We start from the raw sequence: 21,954 nt of genomic DNA on the forward strand, positions 1-21,954 counted from the left end.
TGAACACCCCCAGGTGACACACAGGCAGTCTGGCACAGGCAGGCACTCATGGCACGAGGTAAGGCATTTATTTGCTGCCTCTCCAGCAGGGAGAGGGCTCAGAGTCCAGTTTGGAAGGAACTGTGTTGCCTCTGCTGAGGTGAGCTGGAAGAGAGAATGATGAAGATGGAGCTCAGCCTTCTCCTGCTTTCTCCTGCCACCCTATGCCTTCCTGTGATGCTGAGGCTTCGTCCCCAGCCTGGGGCTGGAGAGGGAGAGAAGAGCTGTGGGCACACTCAGCTTGCTCCAGGTCCCCAGGCACTCTGCTAGAGTTCGTTCTTGCAGGAACCTGGGAAGATTGGAAAAAAAAAAATAAATTCAGCCTGATAAATTCAGTCATTAGCCTGGCAGAATGAGACTGAGCTGAACCTCTGGGAATGTCACCCACACTTGCTGCTTTCCTTTTGGCAAACAGCCCCAGGCTGGCTTCATCCCCCCCACACTCAGGAGTGTCACTGTCACCTCCCTGGCATGTCACAGTCCTTGCCTGGGCCCTGTGCACAATGTCCCCAAATCCAGTGACAGTAACAGCCTGTGCTGGATCAGGGGCCAAAATCGTTATGGCTCACAGAGCTCTGACCTGGTGCCTCTGCTGGTGGTTTAAAGAAGAGAAAATGGGGGTTTTGGTCATTGCACACATCCCCACTGAGCAGTAAATTGGGGAGTGCAGTTGTAGGGTTGCATTCAGTTGGGAAATGTTCCACCAGGCACAGAACAGGGATGGCTGAGTGACTCCATGGGATACCCTGTGAGCCCAGAGCTCACTGGGGTACAACAGGACAGCTTTGTGTCCTATGGGGACCATGAAAATAGACAAAAACATGGGGTTTTTTGTGCTGAGACAGACTTGGGAGAAATTAACTTCAGGACTTTGGAGTCATCCCTTGGAATGAATCCATGTTACCTTGTGATACTGCTCACATTCCTCGGTGCTGTCACTAATAATATGTGCAGGGCACTACTAGAAAACCCAGCCTGCTGGAACACTCAGTGGTTCTGGTAATTACCCCTTTCTGAGATGGTTTTTAAGTGTCTATTTGCAGCTACTTTGTCTTCAGACAAGTTCTTTGAATTCTTTTCCTCTCTCAGCCATTACTGCAAGCACTGAACTGGGACTGAATATGCCCTGAACCAGTTTCTCCTGAGTCTTTCCAAGACTCAGCAAGCTGCTGTTGCACACCCCAGCCGTGCCTAGTTTCTGGAATTATTTAATGGGAAAATGAGCTGCAAAGAGCTGCCTATCAAAAGAAAAGAGTTCAGATGGTTGTGTTCTGCTTGGAGTCCAGGTGAGCACCACAGGGACCCGAGGGGATGCTGTCCCTCTGCATGGTGGGGACACCAGGCAGGACCCCCACCTCCAGCCATTTCACACATGACAGCTCTCACTGGGGGCCCTTCCTCACTTTGCTACCTCAGAGACCCTCTCTGGTGCCCTTACTGGTCTGTAAACTTCCAAAAGAAATGCCTAAAACTTCCCAGGCTCATAAATCTGCCAACTTCTGCACGCTCCCTAAACTTCCCTGATTGACTTTTTGGGCTGTTAATTTCCCAGGAGTTGGGGGATCTTTCCTAAGGACTGAGTTACCAGAAAGGGACAAGAGTTGTGAGGTGCTGCCTGCCCAGTGCCTCCCTCAGCCCCACAGCCACGTTTCCATGTGCCAGTCCTACAACTTCTGGCTGCTACGTGGGCAGTCAGATGGTGCAGCCATAGAAACAGCTTTGAAATGAAGCTAATGGGCTGTTTGTGTTCATCCTTTATTAATTACAGGCTGCTGAGCTTGAGGCAGATCCAGATTAACAGTGGCATATGTGTTACTGATCTCGCTGGCCCACATGGCTGCAGGGACATCCTCTCCCACTGATTTTCCAGGCACTTACAGGTCTCCAGCCTCTCCTCCAGGAAGGAGATCTGCTCGCTCAGGGAGTCAATCCTGTCCAGCTGCTGCAGGGAGTGCGACAGGCGGCTGATGGGGTCTGCACCCACGTCCTCAGGCGGCATCAGGTTGTGGAAGGGGGCCAGCACCAGCTGGAGCTTCTGCAGGGAGAAGGGGAGCTGTGAGTGCATCCCCCCGGCCAGCAGGACCACCCGGGGGATGCAGCACCCACCCGGGAGGGCTCAAGGGGCTGGAAAAGCCGTGGCGTGGGCGCTGCCGGCGGCTGCTGCGGGGAGCACAGCTGGGATGGTAAAAACAGAGCCGGGGAGGAGGGAAACCCTGGCTGCAAACAGCCCCTGGTGGGAGCAGGGCACGGGGATGTGCTGCCACTCACCTGCTCCAGCGCTTCCACTCTGCTCCTCAGGTCCTTCATTTCTTCCTTCATTTCACTGGAGGCACCTGAAAAAGTGACCAAGGGGATGTCAGTGAGTTAAAGCCCACTGCTGAGGGAGGTGGAAGCTGCTGGGGAGGAAGACACGGCTGCAGGGCTCTGGCCAAGCCCTGCTGCTTTCCACCCCCAGGGTCATCCCCCAGAGCATCAGCTGGACCTGCTGGCATCTGGTCCAGCTGCTCCTGCTGCTGCAGCACCTGCAACAAAGCGGGGAGGGTTTCAGGCACTGGGGTGATGCTCTAAGGACAAGAGATCTGGTGGATCCTGGCCTTTTGTGCCCGTGCTTCCACAAAACACCCAGCTCTGCCCTGTGCTCAGTGGGCACAGGGGGTTGTCCCTGTCAGGGCCCTGCACAGGGGCAGAGGCAGGTGGGGCAGATGCAGGCTGTCCCAGATGTTTGCTGCTGATGCCCGTGCTGGCCACAGCGCATTATTACTCACGGTACGAGTTTGAAGTGTCACAGCGCGTACCAAAAGTAATAATGGGCCGTCACCAGCGCCGCTCCTCGTGGCTCCACAGCTGCCCTGCAGGAACCAGGATGATGAGGGAGAGAACAGACACATCCCAGACAGCTCCAGCCACAGCCAGGCCCTGCCACCCTCACAGGGATGGATTTGTGCTCAGGGGAAGCTGTTTGGGTGGGAGAAGCACTCCTGGCTCAGAGAGAATAAAGCTGAGGGGCTCTGGCTGTTGTCCCCTCTCCCATCTCCTGCCATTCTGAGTGTTCCCTCAGCTCTCACTGGGGCTCAATGTGGGGACAGGATACCTGCTTGGCTGGAGGTGTCTGTCCCAGGGGCTGGCACCAGGGGCTGGCAGCCCTTGGCATCGGCAGCCAGGCTGAAGCCGTCCTGGCAGGCGCACTGGAAGCTCCCGGCTGTGTTGATGCAGAGCTGGCTGCACCCGTGGCTCTGGCTGGCACATTCATCCACGTCTGGAACACAGGAACAGCTCAGTGAGGAGGGGACAGGGTGAGGGACACAGGGGGGCTGCAATGGAACCCAGGGAGTGCCCTCCAAGTGAGCTGGTGTTTGGGCTGGGCACAGCTCTGGGTGTCTCAGCGCCTGGGGACAGCCCTGGATAAACCTGGGCTAAGCTGGAGGGGGTCTGACCTCCTCCCCTCCTCCCCTCCTCCTGCTCCCCCCACAATACCACCAGGAGGAGAAGCTGTGGTCAGAAACGTCCCAGCTCTGGCCAGGCAGTGCTCGCTCTCATCCCGGATTTACGGCCGGGGTTTTGGTTCCCGCCAGCTGTGGCGAGGAGCTATCAGCCTTTCAAGTGTGTACAGAACCCAGTAACCTCTCCTCACACGGGGGAGTTATTAAAGCTGTTCCCACAAAGCAGAAAGAGCTGAAGCTCTTCCCACGCCCGGGCAAATCTGTTTTAGGCAGTGGGAAAATCCTTTCCCTCGGAGCTGGAGCTGTCAGCGATGGGCTCAGCCCTGCCTGGCCCAGCATGGGTCAATGCCACACGCTCCTCCTCTGCCTTACAGGAGGCTGGAGAGCTGGGAAAAGCTGGGAAATGCCGTGGCAGGGGTTTGCAGCACTGGTGTGCAGCACACTGCCTGGTTTCTCCATGCTGTGAGGAGCACTGGGGCTGTTCCTGTGCCTGGACATCACCAGGCTTCCCCTCCACCCCCAGATATTTTTGGTGCATGGCTTTTTGGTCTCTGCAGTAAAAGGGCATTTTAGTTTACAGCAAGAGTTTACAAAGCCTGGGAGGGATGATCACAAACACACAATCCCAGGCTGGCCCCACAAGGGCTCTGTGCTGCAGAGAGGCTCACAGCTCTGCTCACTCTGACCCAGCACAGAGCAGCAGGCACAGAAAATGGGGCTGCACAGGAGGGAGCACTGAGGGAGCCAAAGGGAGCCACACTCCCCATCCTTCCCTGGAGCAAGTGTCATGTGTGTGCAGAGGGACAGAACCAGACACGGCCCACGGTCTGATAAGGGATAAGCTCTGACAAGGTCCCTGTCCCCGCTGAGGGGTTGGTGTGGGGCAGAGGACACCCAGAGCCCCATGGCAGCTCTCCCAGCAGCAGGGTGGGTGTGACACAGGGGCAGGGACAGGGGGACATGGCCAGTACCTGTCTGGCAGGCTCTCCCTGTCCAGCCAGGGGGGCAGGAGCATCTCCCAGGGAAGGCACAGCTCCCTCCGTTCTGGCACGGCTCCCAGCACACAGCTGTGACAGGAACACAGCACAGCATCACCCAGCTGCTCCCCAGCTCCCTCCCTGCCCCCTGGGGCTGTGCACACCCCAAAACAGCAGCACACAGCTGGGCTGAGCTGCCCAGAGGGAACAGAGCTCAGGATGGATGGGAGGAAGAGGAGCTGGGAAGAAGCTGAAGGCCCTGCAGGCAGCAAAGGTGGGAAGGAGGAGGGCAGCAGGCAGCAGCAGCAGCCCCTGATGCCACACTGAGCCATTGGCTGCTGCTGTGGTTCGTATTTGTTGCCTCCTGACAGCATTTCTCATCCATTTCTGCTGATTTAGATGGGAAGGAATTGTTTTATTGATCCTCTGGTAACTCTAAAGGTAATAAGCGATCCCAAAGGAAAAAGGCCCAAGAGGCAGCAGGGAAAAGCTGGGAATTAATCAGATATTGAACCACATTTGGCTGTGATGCTGAAAATTTAATTCAGGGAGAATCCACTGACAAGCGGAGGGTTGGTAAATGAGAGATGTGGTCCTGGGGCTCCCTCCAGGGACACGAGGGCTCTGGGGACAGGCAGTGGCACCGGGGTGACCCAGCAGCTCCTTACCTCTGTTACAGCCCAGTGTGTGCCCGTTTGCTCTGCTCCATCCAGGACAGCACGAGGCCATGGGCTGGGGCAGCTGCCTGAACCTCTGCCTGTAGGCAACCCTGTAGATGGTCCTGCAAGGCAAGGCTGGGCTGAGCAGGGCACCCCAAACCCCTGCCCTGCTCTCAGGGGCTGGGATCCCCATGGCTGTGGGGGGAATGTCACAGACATCTTTCATGAAAAATCTTTTCTTCAGGATTTTTCTTCTTAAGAAGCTGAGAGGCTTCAAGAACAAAATGTAAACAATGGTTATCTGTGGAATGCAACAAGCAGATCTGTGATTAGCCCATGTTAGTTGTTTTTAATTAATGGCCAATCACAGTCAGCTGGCTCAGACTCTCTGTCTGAGACAGAAGCTTTTGTTATCATTTTTTCTTTCCTATTCTATTCCTAGCTAGCCTTCTGATGAAATCCTTTCTTCTATCCTTTTAGTATAGTTTTAATGTAACATATATCACAAAATAATAAATCAAGCCTTCAAACATGAAGTCAAATCCTCATCTCATCCCTCTACCTGAGACCCCTGTGAGCATGGTCACACGGGACAGAATCCCCACACCTGTGGGGGGACGGAATCCCCAGCGTCCCCACGCCTGTGGGGGCACACAATCCCCAAAATCCCCACAGCTGTGGGTGCAGCAGGGTCTGTGCTGCCCCTGGCACGGACAGGAGGGCTCACCTGTAGGTGCTGCAGAGCCTCTGGCCCGGGCAGGTGGTGAGGTAGGGCTGGTACACGGGCTGCACGTGGGACTCGGTGTGGGCGCTCGGTGTCGCCGTGGCTGAGCACACCCTGCGCCTGGGCACACAGAGCTGGGTCAGTCCCACACCCTGACACGGCCTCAGCTCCCCTCCCTGCACTGGGGTGCCCCAGTGACCTGGGAAGCCACTTCAAGCTGTTTGGGGTCAGTGACACAATTCTGGAGCGGCGCGGGCGCTTCCTCCCCCGTCCCAAGGGACCCAGATTTAGGGATGATCTACTCATTGCATCCATTGTCTCCCTTCCCCTAAAATCACTCACTTTCTGGGCGGATTTTTCCTTTCTGAGACATTCCTGAAACGGATGCCCCTGTGGTCACTGAGAAATTAATGATTTCACAGGAAGGGTCAGGCTCACCGCAAAAAAAAAATTAGAGGTTGGACAAAAGGCACTCCCCAGCCTTGCTAAGATAAGTGTTATCCAGGCAAAAACTTTCCCAAGGTTGACAGCCAAAGTGGTCTTGGTTAAACATCCTTTTTTCAACAATTTCCAGCCCAAGCAGGTCAGTCCCACTGAGGAACCCATCTCCTTGTCTCAGCCTCCCAGTTCAATTAGAAACTAAAATAAAGAGCCTGGGAATTAGCATGGACATCAGATGGTTTCCATTAACTCCAGAAAACTCCTCTCAGCCTCATGATTAATGTTATACAAGATGCAATTTTTAAATGGCAATTGTTTGCTTTGTAAAATCCAGAACAAAGTTTTAGCTGCAGCCTGTGCGTGTGAGCGAGGAATTCAGCTGCGGTTTCAATCCTAGACAGAATGTGAAAGGTTTGACACTGGAGGAGCATTTCAGTGTAAGAACAAACTTTGTAGAAAATGTGAGCTGTGTCTGGGGGAGGGTTTGGAGCTCCAGCTCCTCTCGGCTCAGGAAGAAACTGGGGCAGTGAGCTCTGGGCTCCCCCAGAGCAGCAGGAGCTGAGCTGTGCCTGCCCTGGCTGTGCTGGGAGCTCTCCCAGACCCATTTCCCACAAAGGGAAGGGGAATTGCTGGAGCTGCCCCTGCTGGGGAGCACAAAGCCCAGCCCAGGGTTTCCACACCTGTGCCTGGGTGTCCATCAGAGCTGGAAGCTGCATCCTCTTCCTATGGGAGCTGCATCCTCCAGTGACAGCTTGTTCACAGGGCTTGATTTGTGTGCTAGCAGGATTTCACACATATTTTCATGAAGGATGTGCTTGAAAGAGAATGTAATAATTCCTGAACAGCTCAGGACCTGATGAGCTTTTGGGACAAAAAGCCCAGAGCGTCTTTGTGTCCCTGCCTGGAGTTAAGCAGAGCTGGGACATTTCCTCTGAGAGATGCTTTAGCTCCAGTGAGAAAGCAAACAACCAGCAATGGGCTGCTGAGGCATGGGAGAGCTTTTTCCACCTCCTCACCATCCCAGAGAGCCACACAGGGCTGTTCCCCCCCAGAGAGGACCTGGATGGAGAACACACCTGAGAGCTGCAGACAAAACAAAGCCTTACCCTGCTGGGGCAAAGCCCTCCGTGCTGGCGGTGCTGAGGATGAGGAGGAGTCCCCAGAGGAGGCAGCTGAGGCTCCTCATGTCCCGTTCCTCCTGCAGCACTGCGTCCTGCTGTTCCCTGGGATGTGCTGGCTCCTTCCTACTGCATGGCTCGTCCTTCAGCGGGGCTCCCTGCGGGCAGGAGGGCACCACTGTCAGTGGGAGGGCATTGCAGGAGAAAATTCTGAATTGAAAGAGAGATTGGGCACTGGGATGGGCTGCCCAGGGGGGCAGCGGAGTCACCGTCCCTGCATGTGTTTATAAAAAGACTGGATGTGGAATCAGTGCCATGGTGTGGTTGATAAGGAGGTGTTAGATCAAAGGGCTTCATCTCAAAGGTCTTTTCCAGCCTGGGTCATTTTGTGAGGTGTCCCTGCCCAGCTGGTGACACCCAGCAGAGCCATGGGGACCAACCCTGGCAGGGTGGGAGCTGCCCCAGGCACAAACCCACCCTGCCCTGCTCATCCCATCACTGTGCACAGCATTAATTCAGGAATTACCCTTGATTTACCCCGGGGGATGCCTGGAGATGCTCTCAGGGCACCAGGGGCTGCCCAGCTGTGTTGAGGGGCAGGGAGGGGATGTGTTTTGCCTCCAACTCGCTGCCAGTTCCAGGCAGTGAGGGTAAAACAATGGCCTGTCATTTCTTAATGCACACAGCATTGTAAAGCTGTGCTTTCCCACCACATAAAACGCTGAAATCTGATCTTCTTCTCTTTAAAACACAAATTCGTGACAGAGAAAAGTGCTGTAAGGGCCATATGTACCATCTGCAGAGTGAGCTCTGAGCACAAACCCAGAGGTTTTGATTTTCCAGCACAAGACAAATACAAAACAAAGCTGAAGAGGGTCAGTAACTATATCCTATTGAAACAATATCTCATTTAAACAAAGCACTTGGCCTCCGGAGGGCAGCAGCTGAAGGAGGAAGAAATAAAGAAACCCACCTTAAATATGCACCAATTAAAGAAAGAATCTTCTGGTTAAATTTTCTGAAATGGGAGACTACACAACAAGAAACCTCCTTCTGAGACTGCAGATTTGGTGAGCTGCAAATCAACTTTCTAAAATCCCCACACGCTGTGGGGCAGGATTGGACTGGAAAATTGCAGTTTGATCCCCAAACTCCACTGGGAAATCCCAACTCTGAGGCAGGATTTTACAAATAACCATGGCAAATCTGCAGACATGCAGGTCCCCAAGCCCTTCTCCAAGGATTGTCCTTTCCTTGGTGCAGGAGAAGAATCTGAGGCAGGGAGAAATGGAGATTCACATCTGGGGAGAACCCAGCCTGGTGCCTTCCTCCTTCATGTCAAATATCAAATATCAAATATCCCAGCAGATTTCCATGCAAGCCCAGCCCTGAGGATGCAAGGAGGATTTTGGTGCTTTAAAGCCTGTAGTCCTCCATTGTTCTTCAAACAATGCAATTAGTTTTATTTCCTAATGAAGAATTCATGGTACCTCCACCATCAGGAAAGCAAATCTCACTTGTCCTGCAGGAATTTTTTTTTTTTTTTAATAGTGAAGGAGCTTTCCCTGTCCCCATTCCTCCTGGAAACATTCCAAGGACACTGGTGTACAGACACACACCAACTCCCCTTGGCTCCATCAGCCAGCTTTTCCCAGGGCTATACCGGGACACAAAACTTCCCTGCAACCCCAGATGCTGAATTCTGGAAGCCAAACTCTGCCAACCATCCCCATCCTCCCACAGGATTCCCGTGGCTGCCATGGCAGCTCTCCTTGTGGGGATGGCAGCAAACGCAGGGCACGAGCCTGAAACACAGAGTTTGTTTTTTCACTTTGAACTGGAGCTGCACTGCCCTACCTCGAGGGCCATAAAATTATGGTTGCTTAGTACCAGAAAAAGCTGTAAAAGTAGAAAATATCACAGTCTAGACTCATATTTTTTTATGGGTTTACAAAAATCAACCTCTTTAAAGCTGCTGAGGATCCTCCAACCTGTTGCCACCATCTATTCCATGCTTAATAAAGCACAGAACTTGAGGAAGAAAAAAATTTTGCTGAAGAAAAAAAGAAATATTTTTTTGTCTCTGCCTTTTAAGCCTCTCACATGAAGAGGTCTGAGAAGTGAAATTATGTCTTAGGGGTCAGCAAACCCTCTTTGGACCACGTGCTCTGCGAGTCTGGGGGTCCCCATCCCACCAGCCAGAACCATTCCCAAAATTCTCATAAATTCCCGAAATTCTCCTAAATTCCCAAAATTCTCCTAAATTCCCCGAATTCTACTCTGGCCTCTCACCTGCCACAGCAGCCGAGGGGACACACAACCCACGGCGCAGGTGAGCAGCACTTTCTGCAGCTCTGCCCACGGAACCAAAACTCCAGCTGAGGGCAGCAGGAGGAATCGCTCTGGCTGCGGAGGGATGAGATGAGATGAGATGAGATGAGATGAGATGAGATGAGATGAGATGAGATGAGATGAGATGAGATGAGATGAGATGAGAGAACCCAGCCCCGGGCGAGGATGCGGTGGCTCTGCCGGGACCCGAAGCTGCTCTTTGCCACACAGCCCGGCCTGGTTGTGCAGGTGAAGCCGGGATCCCGTGCCCTCAGAGCCGAACCGTGCCGGGAGGGGCAGCGCCAGCAGCAGGGGATGGATTCTCCCTCTCTGACACCTCCACCGCGGGATGGAGCGGGATGGAGAGGGACACGGGCATGGTGACACCGCCGAGGGGGCTGTGGCACTGTCCGGAGGGACACGGGGACAGCGTCACCATGCAGGGAACCGGGTACCGCGGGGGCTGCGGGGACACAGGTGTCCCGGGACGGCTGTAGGGACACGAGTGTCCCGGGGGGCTGTAAGGACACGGGTGTCCCAGCACGGCTGTAGGGACACGAGTGTCCCGGGGGGCTGTAGGGACACGGGTGTCCCGGGGGGCTGTAGGGACACGGGTGTCCCGGGGGGCTGTAGGGACACGAGTGTCCCGGGGGGCTGTAAGGACACGGGTGTCCCAGGACGGCTGTAGGGACACGAGTGTCCCGGGGGGCTGTAAGGACACGGGTGTCCCAGGACGGCTGTAGGGACACGGGTGTCCTGGGACGGCTGTAGGGACACGGCTGTCCCGGGGGAACGCGGATGTCCCGGGGATGCTCCCGCGGCCGCATAGCCGGAACCCCGAGCCCTCCGGCCGGTCCATCCCCCCCGGCCGCTCCCCGCGCTCGGTACCGAGCCCCGCTCCGCCGGTACCCCCGTCCCCGCTGGGGCTGCGGCCGTGCCGAGCCCCCTCCGGCCGTAGCGAGCCCCCCCAGCCGTGCCGAGCCCCCCCGGTCTGTACCGAGCTCCCCCGGTCTGTACCGAGCCCCCCCAGCCGTGCCGAGCCCCCCCCGATCTGTACGGAGCCCCCCCGGTCTGTACCGAGCCCCCCCGGTCCGTAGCGAGCCCCCCCAGCCGTGCCGAGCCCCCCCGGTCTGTACCGAGCCCCCCCCGGTCCGTAGCGAGCCCCCCCAGCCGTGCCGAGCCCCCCCGGTCCGTGCCGAGCCCCCCTGACCGGGACTCACCGGTGCCGGTGGCGGACTCGCTCCGTCCCTCGCCCCCCGCGCGTTTCCTCCCCCGGCCCGAGCCGGTCCCTCCGCCCCGGCCCAATGAGCTCCGGGCGGGGAGGAAAGCGGAGCCTGCCCGCGGCTGCCCGGGGCACGGCAGCGCCGCCGGGACCCGCGGGAGCCATGCGGGGACACGGCAGGAGCCCCCAGCGCCCCGCCCGGGTGAGGGACACGCGGCGTGGTGTGCCGAGCGTCGCTGATGGGGACGGGGTTGCGGGGACACGGGTGGGTGTGGAGCCTTACCTGTGACCCCAGGGCCCCACACGCGGTCCCTGAGCCCCCAATGGCCCGGCCCGGCTGGGTGGGCTGGGGATCAACAGCGAGAGATCGCGGCTCGGCCCCGCAGACCCCTCCGGGGATGGCCCATCACCAGTGCAGTGCCCAGGGCAAACTGAATTTTCGGTACTAAAAATGACTGTCCTGCTCCGCGCTCCCCACCACTGAGGATTTTCGGAGACATCGCCCCTCCCTGGGTTAGAGACCTGCTCCAGACCCTGTCCCTAATCCCCCTGAGCTCATCCCAAAGTCCTGCAGGCGCCGGTGAGGAACCACCAGGTTTCCAGCAAATCACAAAGGATGCTTAGGGGATTCCTCAGAAGCCCCCCAGCTGCAGAGGGACTCTCCAGGGTGACACCCAACACCTGCCCCAGCACAGCCCCAGCCCAGCTGCCTACAGGCTTCTCCTCTTAAACACCCGGTATTTTATCAAAGCTGCTCGGTTTGTGCCAAAATGCCACTTGTTTTGTCTACATTTTTGTCTGGAAAATTAAAGCACAGAGGGTTATTGTTTTTCAAGTGACTTAGGTGCCTGCCCATGCACAGAACCATTCTTGAAGATAGCAGGGATCTGATGTGCAAATGAATGGCAGGATACAGCCCCCTGGGAATATTTGTTCCCATTAAAGCCCTGTAAGGTTTTTTGAAAGCATGTAAGCATTTAAAGGAAATATTTACCAGTTCAACAAGAATGGCTCCAGGAGAACAAGTGAGATCACTGGCCCATCCCCTCTGTTTCCTCAGGGATACGCTGGGGCTGCTGGTGGAACTGGAGCTCTGGGGAAGCTGATGGGTGCTTGGGGCTCTCAGTGTGAAAGGAGCTTTGGTGGGAAGGGAGAAGAGGGGAATCCTCTCTGGAAGTGCTGCTGGAGATGGAGATCCCTCCCAGCAGCAGGGAAAGGTTTGCTGGTGCTGGTGGAGGTGCAGCTCTGTGCTGTAAATCATCTCACACAGGTTTGTTCACCCTCTGGAGCCATCCTACCTCTGGGGAATGATTTCAGCTCCCTTAATTTCATCAGCACAGGCAACTTCTCCCAAGAGCCTTGGAAGCACAGTAATTATCTTGTTATGAGAGAGCGTACTGTTTTTTTTTTTTTTTTCTGGTGTATGGGGGAGATGAACAGAGCCTGAATTATTGTCTAATAATTGCAAAATGCACGTGGAAGCCAGAGCTTCTCTGTGTGGCCATGCTGAAAACACAGGGTCTCATTTTGCAGCTGAGACAACTCACCTCACCCACGGTGCTCCATCAGGTGTGCTGGGCAGGGATCCTTTGCTTGTGGAGCATCCTGGTTTCTCTCTGTGAGGACAGAAAAAGCCCAGTGTTACACTCCCCTGGTCAGGCAGGCAGAGAGCAGAGACCCAGCCCTCACCCACCACGGACCTGGTGCTCCCTGGACACTCCCGAAATCCCCGCAGGGTGGTGGCCACAGAGCCCCTGTGGCACTGAGCTCACGCTGCTGCTGTGCCACAGAGGCACAGACACTGTCACACCCATGGCAGGGCACGAGGAAACCCATCCCCATCCCACAGGGGGGTTTGGGAGCATCCCATGGCCCTGATCCTCCCTCACCTTGCTGTGATCCCAGTGGGAATCAGAGCCACGGTGCCTTTGCAGCTTTTAGGGCTGAGCAGGCTGGGGGATGAGCAGGGGCTGATGAGCAGAAGGGATTTGCTGAGCAGGATCTATCCCCTCCAGCAGCTCAAGGCTGGGATTTTCCAAGGACCAGGAGAACAGGAGTGCAGCTGGAACACTCTCCCAGATGTATCCCTGATTTGTGATCCCATCTGCTGTTCCCCAACACTCTATTTTACCATTACATTCTATTTTACCATTACACCCTATTTTACCATTTACCCTCATTTAAGGACAAGCATCCCTCACTTCCCAGGAAACCTTTGCACGAATCTCTGGGATTCCAAGTGTAATTTGATGGTGAGGAAGAGGATGGACTCATCCTTCAGCTCCTCACAGGACTCAGCACGCTCCCCCAGGGACCCCACTGGAGCCTGCTCTGCCACAGGCAGCCACTCCTTAAATGCACTGAGCATTTTAAAATTCTGCCAGTATTTTAACTGCAGAAAGTTTCCTTTCCAGTTCCATTTATTGGGTCAAATCGTTGCTGAAGAAAAGTGCCCGTGTCAGCTGCTAAAGAACTGCACACAGCCCATTAAAAGAGCATTTAATCCTCCGCTCTCAGGGAGGGTTCTGTGTCTTCTGTGCTAATATTCATTATGCTGGGAGGGAAATCCCCCAGGACAAGGCCTGGCAAGGTTCCCTTGGAAGCAGAGGAGTTATGGCAGTGCAGGGTGGGGGAAGATCAGATCTGCTGGCACTGTTAATGTCAGTGTGATGAGCTCCTGACAAAGGCAGCAGGGGATTCTGGCTCCTGCCCGCGTGGCCGCCCAAATTCAAAGTCCTCCCTTGCCCCACGTTTTACATTTTCCCCCCACAGCTTTCTCCCTTGCACACCACAAGTGTACTCCCACGACATCTAATATTAATGCTTGTCTCCAGGCCAGCAGAGAAATGTTTCTGCCCAGCCTCCCTCTTGGATCCAACCATGTGAAAACCTCCTTGTCTCCCACTGCATTTACCACCAGCGTGAGCTGGGAGGGACGGCGAGGGCTGAGCACATCTCAGGCTGAGCACCAGGTGAGATTTTCACCCACATCCCAATTTCCTAGAGCCTGCCAAGCCCCCTGCACCTGCCTGGGCATCCAACATCCCCCTGAGAGCATCCGTGGGGATTGAGGGCTGGAGATGAGGGCTGGGAGCGCTTCCCGGTTTGGTAGAAGGGTGGGAGGTGTCTGGGGCATGAAGAAGGAAGGATGAACAGTGGAGAATTAATGGATCAGCACCACAGGCCCACATCAGGAACCTGCTCTTTAGCATTTCCAGCCCCTGGCAGCAAATGGGACGTGCCCAGGCACACGAGCTCTCCCAGAGTGCAGTGACAGATGGATGGGGACACGGGCAGCAGTGACACACATACAGATGCAAAACCTTTCAGCCCCCCAAGCCGTGGCTGACCCCACACCTGCAGTGCACAATGGGCTCCACGGGGGTCTGGCACAGAGCTGGAGCCACTGGCTAAAGCAAAAGGGAATTTTTGGTGCTTCTCAAAAATAGAAAAAGGAGGAATGGCTTTTGCTGTTCCAGGACAAATTCTTCTGCCCGGGACTTCATGAGGCTGTTTGTAAACTTTACACTTTGGAGCAGCCCCTGTTCTGCAGGGCTCTGTGAGGAAAATGACCTCCCACTATTCTCCTCTGGCCCACATTGTTCTCGGCTGCGTCAGCTGCACTGCAGCTATCTCAGAGGAAATCTAGGAGCCCACTGATGGCAGTGGGATAAAACCAGGTCAAACCAAGAAAAGGACTTGACCCATAACTCTTGCCACCAGTGGCTCAGGACTCTGCATATTAAAACTGAGACCTGAGCCCCACAAAGTGATTTAATTGTTGGCCTGAGTGAGGATTCACAAGCATTATTTGTCTCAGGACCAGTGTGTTATAACTTAAGGTGCCCATAGGGACAACCAGCAGCTGAGCTGGAGCTGTGCAAACACAAATGCAGGAACAGGGCACACCCCATAGCCAGCTTTATTTTCCCTCCCATGCACACTTGAATTTTTATTTACATTTAGAGGAGAAGCAATGGCTGCAGTGTAAAAACTGGGAAATATTCATCCCACCCAGGAATAAACTGAATTTTGCGTCTCTCTGTAAAATTTCCCCGGCAAAACCTGGCAGTGAAATTTCTCAGTGAATCAGCCCATGGGAAGTGTGGTGGGATAGCTGCAGGATGGCTCAGCCCCTTCCCCATCCCAGGGAGCAGCTCAGCACAGAGCCTTTCCCACAAAAAATCCTTGCTCTCATTGTCTTTTCTCTTCCAGGGGAAATTTTCCAGCTGCAGGAACCTGCCCTAGGCAGGACAGGAGCTCACTTTGGGACAGAGGAATGAACAGTTCTGATCCCCCCTTCTGTTTGCAGAGATATTTTTGTTTCCCAGCCTGGTCTGGGACCTCTTCCCCGGTGTTCCTCCCAGCCCTCCTGCCGCTGGGACAGCGGGCCGGGCTCATTTTCCCCGATTTGCTGCAGTTTGTAAATCTGCCTGCCCGGGGCCAGCCCCATCTGCAGCACGGAGCCTGGGAAAAGGCTCAGACGGATTCCATTTCTCGTCCTTACCTCCGGGGGAACCTGGCAGAGCTGGAACAGCAGAGAGGGGCAGCAGCTCCATCGGCGCATCCAGGGAGGGACGGGAGGACCTGCGGGGGCAGATCCGCGTTCCCACCGCTGCCCAGAGGATGAGGATGCTCCAGCCACATCAGCTTTCCACAGCCTCCCAAGCACTGCCAGACCTTCCCAATCCAGCTGGAAATTTATTGAATCACTGGCCAAGGCTCGCTGTTTCTTTCTGTGTTTGGTTCTCTGCTCGCTGCTCCGCGAATGTTGGACCCTGGGGGAAAATGTGCTGGGTTATTTCTACCAAGAGCCCCTCACTGGTGTGATTCTGCTCCGTATTCCTGCACAGCCAGACAGCGCCTGGTGCTCCTTTATCCCAAAGGAGTAAAGTTCTCCTCCTGCCTGCACTGTGCAATGCCACAGACGAGGACAGCAGGACCCACAGACAGCATGAAAAGCGCCCAGCACCGTGGTTATAAACTGGGGGGCTTTGCTGAGCTCCTGGTGTGCACACCCAGCACGATCCAGGCTCGGCTGCTCCTCAGGAAAAGCCTTGGTGGGACAGCCAGGACAGTCCTGCCCATATCCCTGTCCTGCCCATATCCCTGTCCTGCCCATAATTCCTGTTTGCCCCACATCCCCTTCCTGCCCCACATCCCTGCCCTGCCCCACATCCCACCCGGGTCTGGGGTGAATTCAGCAGCACTAGAGGAGAGCAGGGAGGATGGGCAGCCTGGGGATGTACCCTGGGTATCCAGAGAGCAGGCACAGGGAAAAGGGAGGCAGTCACAGAAAGAAAAGAGATTAGCCAAGAATTCCCAGCTATCTCACAGGAATTTGTGCAAGTGTTTGCAGCCTCTACATGCACAGGAGGTAAAATTTACCCACTGGCTTCTCCTCCCCGTGAAAACAGCCTGAATGCCAGTGGGGTGACTTAAAAACAACAGTGCTGGAGGCTGTGCTTAGAGCAAAGCCCTGCTCAGCACGTGGCTGAGAGCAGATCCAGCCTCACCAGGAGCAGGTGGAGGCTGCCTCACACACCTGTGTGCTCCAAGGTTTGCTTTGCACACCTGTGTGCTCCAAGGGATGCCTTGCACACCTGCTCACTCCCTGCTGGGTGTTCAAGCATCCCCAAAGCCGCCAGCATCACGAGCAGGGCCAAAACCCACTCAGAGCTCACAAGGACCTGCTCCCAAGGAGCTCATGCTCCTGCTGCCCACAGAGCTCACAAGGACACATTCCTGCTGCCCACAGTGCCAGCTCCCTGTGCCATGCCATGCCATGCCATGCCATGCCATGCCATCTCATCCCATCCCATCCCATCCCATCCCATCCCATCCCATCCCATCCCATCCCATCCCATCCCATCCCTCCATGCCTCCTGGGGCTCTGTGGTACCTTGGGTGCCCCCCTGTCCCCTGGTGGTTCCTGGTGGCTCCTGGTGTCCATCCCTGCCTTGCCACCCTGTGTCCAGCAGCCTCATTGTCCCCGCTGTCCCCGCTGTCCCCATGGCTGGCTGCTGGCTGTGCACAGGCAGGAGGTGGCTGCCGAGGTGGAAGGGCGGCTTTTTATGCTTTTCTTCCTGTATAAATCAGGCCGGGGATGGACAATCCCAGACAGGACTTCCTGTGTGTGTTGCGAGCTGATAACGGCGCCGCGAGGAGAACAAACACGGGCGCCCCGAGGGGGAGAGGGGCACGGGGCGGGACCCCCACGCCGAGCCCACCACCAGGGGAGCAGCCACCGGTCCCTGGGGACAGGGGAGGGACGGGGCTGCAGGCCCAGGCACCTCCTGAGCTCACACCAGGCCTGGGATGGGTGGGACCCAGCCCAGGGCACATCTTGGCAGCTCCCGCTCCCGTTCCCCCCCCAAAAGGGGACACTGGGGACCCCCACAGCACCAGGGACATGTGGCAAGCATGGCAGGGTTGGTGGCCACCTCCTCAAGAGGGGCCATGTCAATGCTGATCACCATTGGAGCGCCTTCTGGGGTGTTTGTGACCCAACAAAACTTGGGTACAAGGCTGTGCTCGGGTTGTTGTCACCCTGTCACGCTGTGCTGGGTTGGGAAAGAGGGAGGTGTGTGGCTTGGGCCACTAAACCTGCAGGACACCCCCTGACAGAGGGGGAAGTGTGGCAACAACTGCCCTGATGCCCTGAATTTCAAACCCATTTGTGTGCAAAACTGATTGTATTCCAAATTTAATTTCTCTGTGTGTGTGTGTGTGTGTGTGACCTCAGTTCTGGGCAGCCAAAGCAGCAACAATTCAGTTTGTAAAGGGATTTTGGAACCTCCATCCAGACTAAAACCAGGCATTTTGGAACTTCCATCCAGACTAAAACCAGGCATTTTGGAACTTCCATCCAGACTAAAACTCCTGCGCAGGCTCAGGGGAGCGCACAGAGTTACTCCCACCCTGATTCAGCAGAACTGTGCTCTGGGCAAATCCCCCGGGAGCTGCAAAATATCCCTGTGTTTATTTATATGAATGCATGGCTAAAGAAAGCCCCCTCTTGTTTTCCTTGGCAGAAAGGGCTTCAGAGGCTGCCCAGCGCCAGGTGATTGTGTGCCCCATGTGTGAGTGCAGCACTCCCAGCTGAGGGAATCTTTGGGAGCACAGATATCCAGGGAATCTCACAAACGAGTCCCTGAGTGCTCACACTGACTGCAGGGAGGCTCAATCTCCCTCTTTTCCTCTCAGTGATGGATTTTGAGCAGCAGCTCCCCATGGAAAGGCTCAGGGGTGGCTTGTGCCACATGAGGGATGTCAGACCCAGGGCTGAGACCTCTCCCCACCATCAGCACACACACAGATTCAGCCCTGCAGTGCTGAACACCCCCAGAGCTCTCCCTAAAACTCCACACCCCAATTTCACCATCTGCAGCAGCCCTGCCTGGCGCTGTGCCATCTGTGCTGGGATGAGAGCAGGTCACAGAGGACACCACGGGGACACCATCCTGTTCCAAAATCCTGTTACAAATCCTATCACCCACCCCCCCTGAGCCCACACTGACTGCAGGAGTGAAATGGGACGTGTGGAAAACCCAGGTTTGGAGCCCTGAGCAGTCAGCAGGGGCCACGTGAATGGAAGGGATTAAATCTGAGCTTGGGACACCAGTGTAGGACCCAGGTGGGCAGAGTGACCCACACAACCTCTGGGATGCTCCTTGTGCACTCTGAGGCTCAGCCACCCCTCTCTCCTGACAGACAGCCCAAGGGAAGCCTGGTAAGAGAAGAGGAGAAAGTGAGGGAGCAGAAATTTAGTATTGTGCAAGTCTTGAACACAAGCAGCAAAGGCTGGGGGAGAAAGAAACTGCAGCTCAGGGCTGGAGGTGTGATCAGAGGATATCAGATATGTCATTTGCTTTGCTCTGTGGAGGTTTATTCACAGAATCACAGAATGGTCTGGATTGGAAAGATCTTAAAGATTTCCAACCCCCTGCCTTGGGCAGAGACACTTCTACTGTCCCAGGTTGTTCAGAGCCCCTTCCAGCCTGGAATTGGACACTTCCATCCACAACTTCTCTGGCAGCCTGTGCCAGACCCTCACCAGAAACACCCCTGTGGGTGTATTGACAACCATTAATTTATTTTTGCCATTATTTGACAACAGAGCCCAAATCCTAAATGCAGAGCCTTGCTTTCAGCAAAGATCCAAAGCACGTATTTTGAATTCTCTGCCAAAAGTAACAGCAAATTATGGATCAGGTAAGGACTCCCACAGACCTGACATTGATTTCATGAAATCCCAGACTGATCTGGGTTGGAAAGGATGTTAAAACTCATCTCATTCCACCCCTGCCATGGCAGGGACACCTTCCACTGGCCCAGGTGGCTCCAAGCCCCATCCAGCCTGGCCTTGGGCACTTCCAGGGATCCAGGGGCAGCCACAGGGAGGAATTTCTTCCTAAAATCTAACAAAAATCTACATTCCTTCAATTTAAAGCTATCCCTCCTTATCCTATCCCTCCATGTCCTTGGAAAGGTGACTTCTGGGCTATTCCATCCTCAGCAGAGTCCTGAAGGCTGAACCCTCCTCTTCCTCTTCCTGGCCTGCAGCCAACCATCTCCTTCCCAGCAACTCTCACTGGTCACTGTAGACGACAAAAATTGACATTTTAAACCTTCCTAGTCACAAAACAAAACACCTGCAACTGATTAAAACATTTTCTACCTTGAAAAAATACTCTGTGCATGGGAAAAATGCACTCTAAGGGCTGGTTCTGGTCTGGTTGTGTGGGACAAAGCCCAGAGGAGCTCTCCATGGAGAGGACCTGAAGAATGGACAGGACGTTACATTAATGGTGTTGCACACAAATGATCCAGCCAAGTAAGCCCCAGCTGAACAGAGCTCCACAGCCTTTTTATAAAATTAATAATGCGTGGAAGAGATAAGTGTGTCCCATTAATGGGTTTAATACCTTGGCTTAAAAGTCCTACCCAGGAAACTTCCATGGCTTTTCTGCTGACTCCGCTGGATTTCAGAGCATAAGAGAGAAGTGGAATTCAGCCTAAAAGGCAGACAGTCAATGCAGAAGTCAGGACTTAGGAAAAAGATTTTTTTTTAAAAAAAGAGCTGTTGATATTTCTCCTCTCTGACACGTCCCAGTCTGTCAAAATGGCCACTGCCTTTATTTTGTTTAATCACTTATCTCCACGGAGGGAAGAGGAAATTCCCAAGAACGCGCGGTCGTTAAAAATATTAACCAGGCACTGGTGATTATTTTTGGTAGCTAAAAACTTCCTGGCTGAGGGGTCTGGGTTTGCATTGGACTCGAGTGAATGTTTTAGGATAACTTTCATAAATACCCATTATGCTGAAACCAGTGGGCAGTTTACAATTCAGCTGGGAAGGGCGGGGACATGTTTCTCTTTCTTTTGTTCTGCCTGGCCGCATGCTAAAGTGCATAGATCCACACTGAATTAGCATTTGGCTATTTTCTTGTATCCTTAAATAAAAGACCAGTTCACACAGTCAGAAATCTCTGTTTCCTTTCGGGCAGGAAAAAGGAAGTGAATGCGAGGGGCAGATTTGGAGTTTGCTTGCAAGAACAATTGAACTCCCATCCAGAGGGGAAGGGGATCTGCGTCAAGAGGAATTCACTTTTTTTTTTCTCTTTTTTTTTTTTTCCCCCCACCCCCAGCTCTGGAAGGGAAGAGAAAAATGACCTTTAGTTTAAAAGCCTGAAAGAATAAAGGTCTGAGCCTTGAGAGCTGCCTGCACAAACAGAGCCATGAAGGGTTTTTCCTGAGCAAAGGCTCCTCCAGCGGCCGCGCCGCGGCTCCAGCTGCTCCCCGCTTCTTATCCCAGGTGCAGGGCAACACCCAGACCTGTCAGCAGCTCCTGCCCACCAGGGACAGGCCCTGGGTGGTGCTGAGCAATATCTGACATTTTCCTCGCTGTCCCTCCCCAGTGCTGCCCGTGCTGCTGGGCTGGATGAGGTGGGATTGAGAGGATCCCCTTGCCTTGCTCACCCAAAATCTCATTTATAGATGTGTGTGCATTGATTCAGCACCTCACACTGGCCCCATTTTGGTCCTTTTACTGCCCACCACAAAGCCTCTCCCAGCTTCTCTGGGCAGGGGAAGTGCACTGAGCTCTCAGCGGCTTGACCAAGCATCAAACCATTTTCTGTGTGGTCTCATCTCCATGGTCTCACCCAAACCATTCCAGTCCTCAGCACTACTCTCCATTTAGTGGGCCTTCAATATCCACAGACTATTTTTCTCTGTATTTTTCCCCCATGCAAGCCAGATTTCCAAGACAAGCTTCCAAGGAGCTGGAGAACACAGAGGTTGAACCTTGTTAGGATGTTTGAGCATCCCCAAGGGCATTAAGGGCTTTGGGATGAAGGTGGGTGACACAGGCTGGGGTGCCCCCATGGTTCCCAGTGCAAGCCAGATTTCCAAGACAAGCTTCCAAGGAGCTGGAGAACACAGAGGCTGAACCTTGTTAGGATGTTTGAGCATCCCATTAAGGACTTTGGGATGAAGGCAGGTGCCGCAGCTGTGGTGCCCCCATGGTTCCCAGTGCAAGCCAGAGCAATCCTGGCAAAAGAGGGACACACATCAGCCAGACCTGTTCCAAAGCCAGGCTCAGACCTGCCTGAGGGGTCTGTGCCCCAGAGCAGAGCCAGCCCAGCAGCTCCCACCCTGCATCCTGCAGAGCATCACTGCATCCCTGCAGGTGATCCCGAGGGAGCACAGGGGATCCAGCTCCACTCTGCGTACCCACAGAAGCTCCTCAGAGCACTTTTCCTCCCATCCAAGGAAAATATTTGCTGGGAGAGGGGAGCTGTGGCTGGGCAGTGTCAGCAGCAAATGTCAGTGAGTGCTGGCAGAGAGGAACTCAGGCAAAGTGGCCAAATTCCCCCAGGAGGAGCTGCCCTGTGATCTCTGCAGCAAGGATGGATTGCCCAATCATCACTGACATATTTTCTGAAAAATACCTTTGCCAGGATCTTTCTTTTCTCCTGAGAAGGTGGGAAGCCTCGGCT

The 21,954-nt window shown here is 54.6% G+C and overlaps 1 protein-coding gene across 8 annotated transcripts; it reads right to left on the reverse strand.

The window, feature by feature from the left end:
* Window positions 1-46: 46 nt before the first annotated feature.
* On the reverse strand, window positions 47-17,009 carry EGFL7 (EGF like domain multiple 7). Of its 8 annotated transcripts, XM_059486451.1 has the most exons (11): window positions 16,854-17,009; window positions 15,459-15,729; window positions 12,499-12,567; window positions 7,387-7,556; window positions 5,843-5,959; window positions 5,125-5,237; window positions 4,451-4,546; window positions 3,131-3,295; window positions 2,308-2,372; window positions 1,918-2,074; window positions 47-328 (listed from the first exon to the last, which is right to left on the reverse strand). In XM_059486451.1, exons 4-11 carry the CDS (start codon window positions 7,464-7,466, stop codon window positions 306-308), a joined length of 816 nt encoding a protein of 271 aa, XP_059342434.1. In that variant the 5' UTR covers window positions 7,467-7,556; window positions 12,499-12,567; window positions 15,459-15,729; window positions 16,854-17,009; the 3' UTR covers window positions 47-305. The 8 variants fall into 8 exon arrangements, with proteins under 8 accessions (XP_059342434.1, XP_059342437.1, XP_059342435.1 ...); XM_059486454.1 differs by lacking the exon at window positions 5,843-5,959; XM_059486452.1 differs by lacking the exons at window positions 12,499-12,567; window positions 15,459-15,729; window positions 16,854-17,009 and adding exons at window positions 9,691-9,804; window positions 10,950-10,989.
* Between the last annotated feature and the right edge of the window lie 4,945 nt (window positions 17,010-21,954).

The sequence above is a fragment of the Ammospiza nelsoni genome, chromosome 20, assembly GCF_027579445.1.
Source record: "Ammospiza nelsoni isolate bAmmNel1 chromosome 20, bAmmNel1.pri, whole genome shotgun sequence".
NCBI lineage: Eukaryota > Metazoa > Chordata > Aves > Passeriformes > Passerellidae > Ammospiza > Ammospiza nelsoni.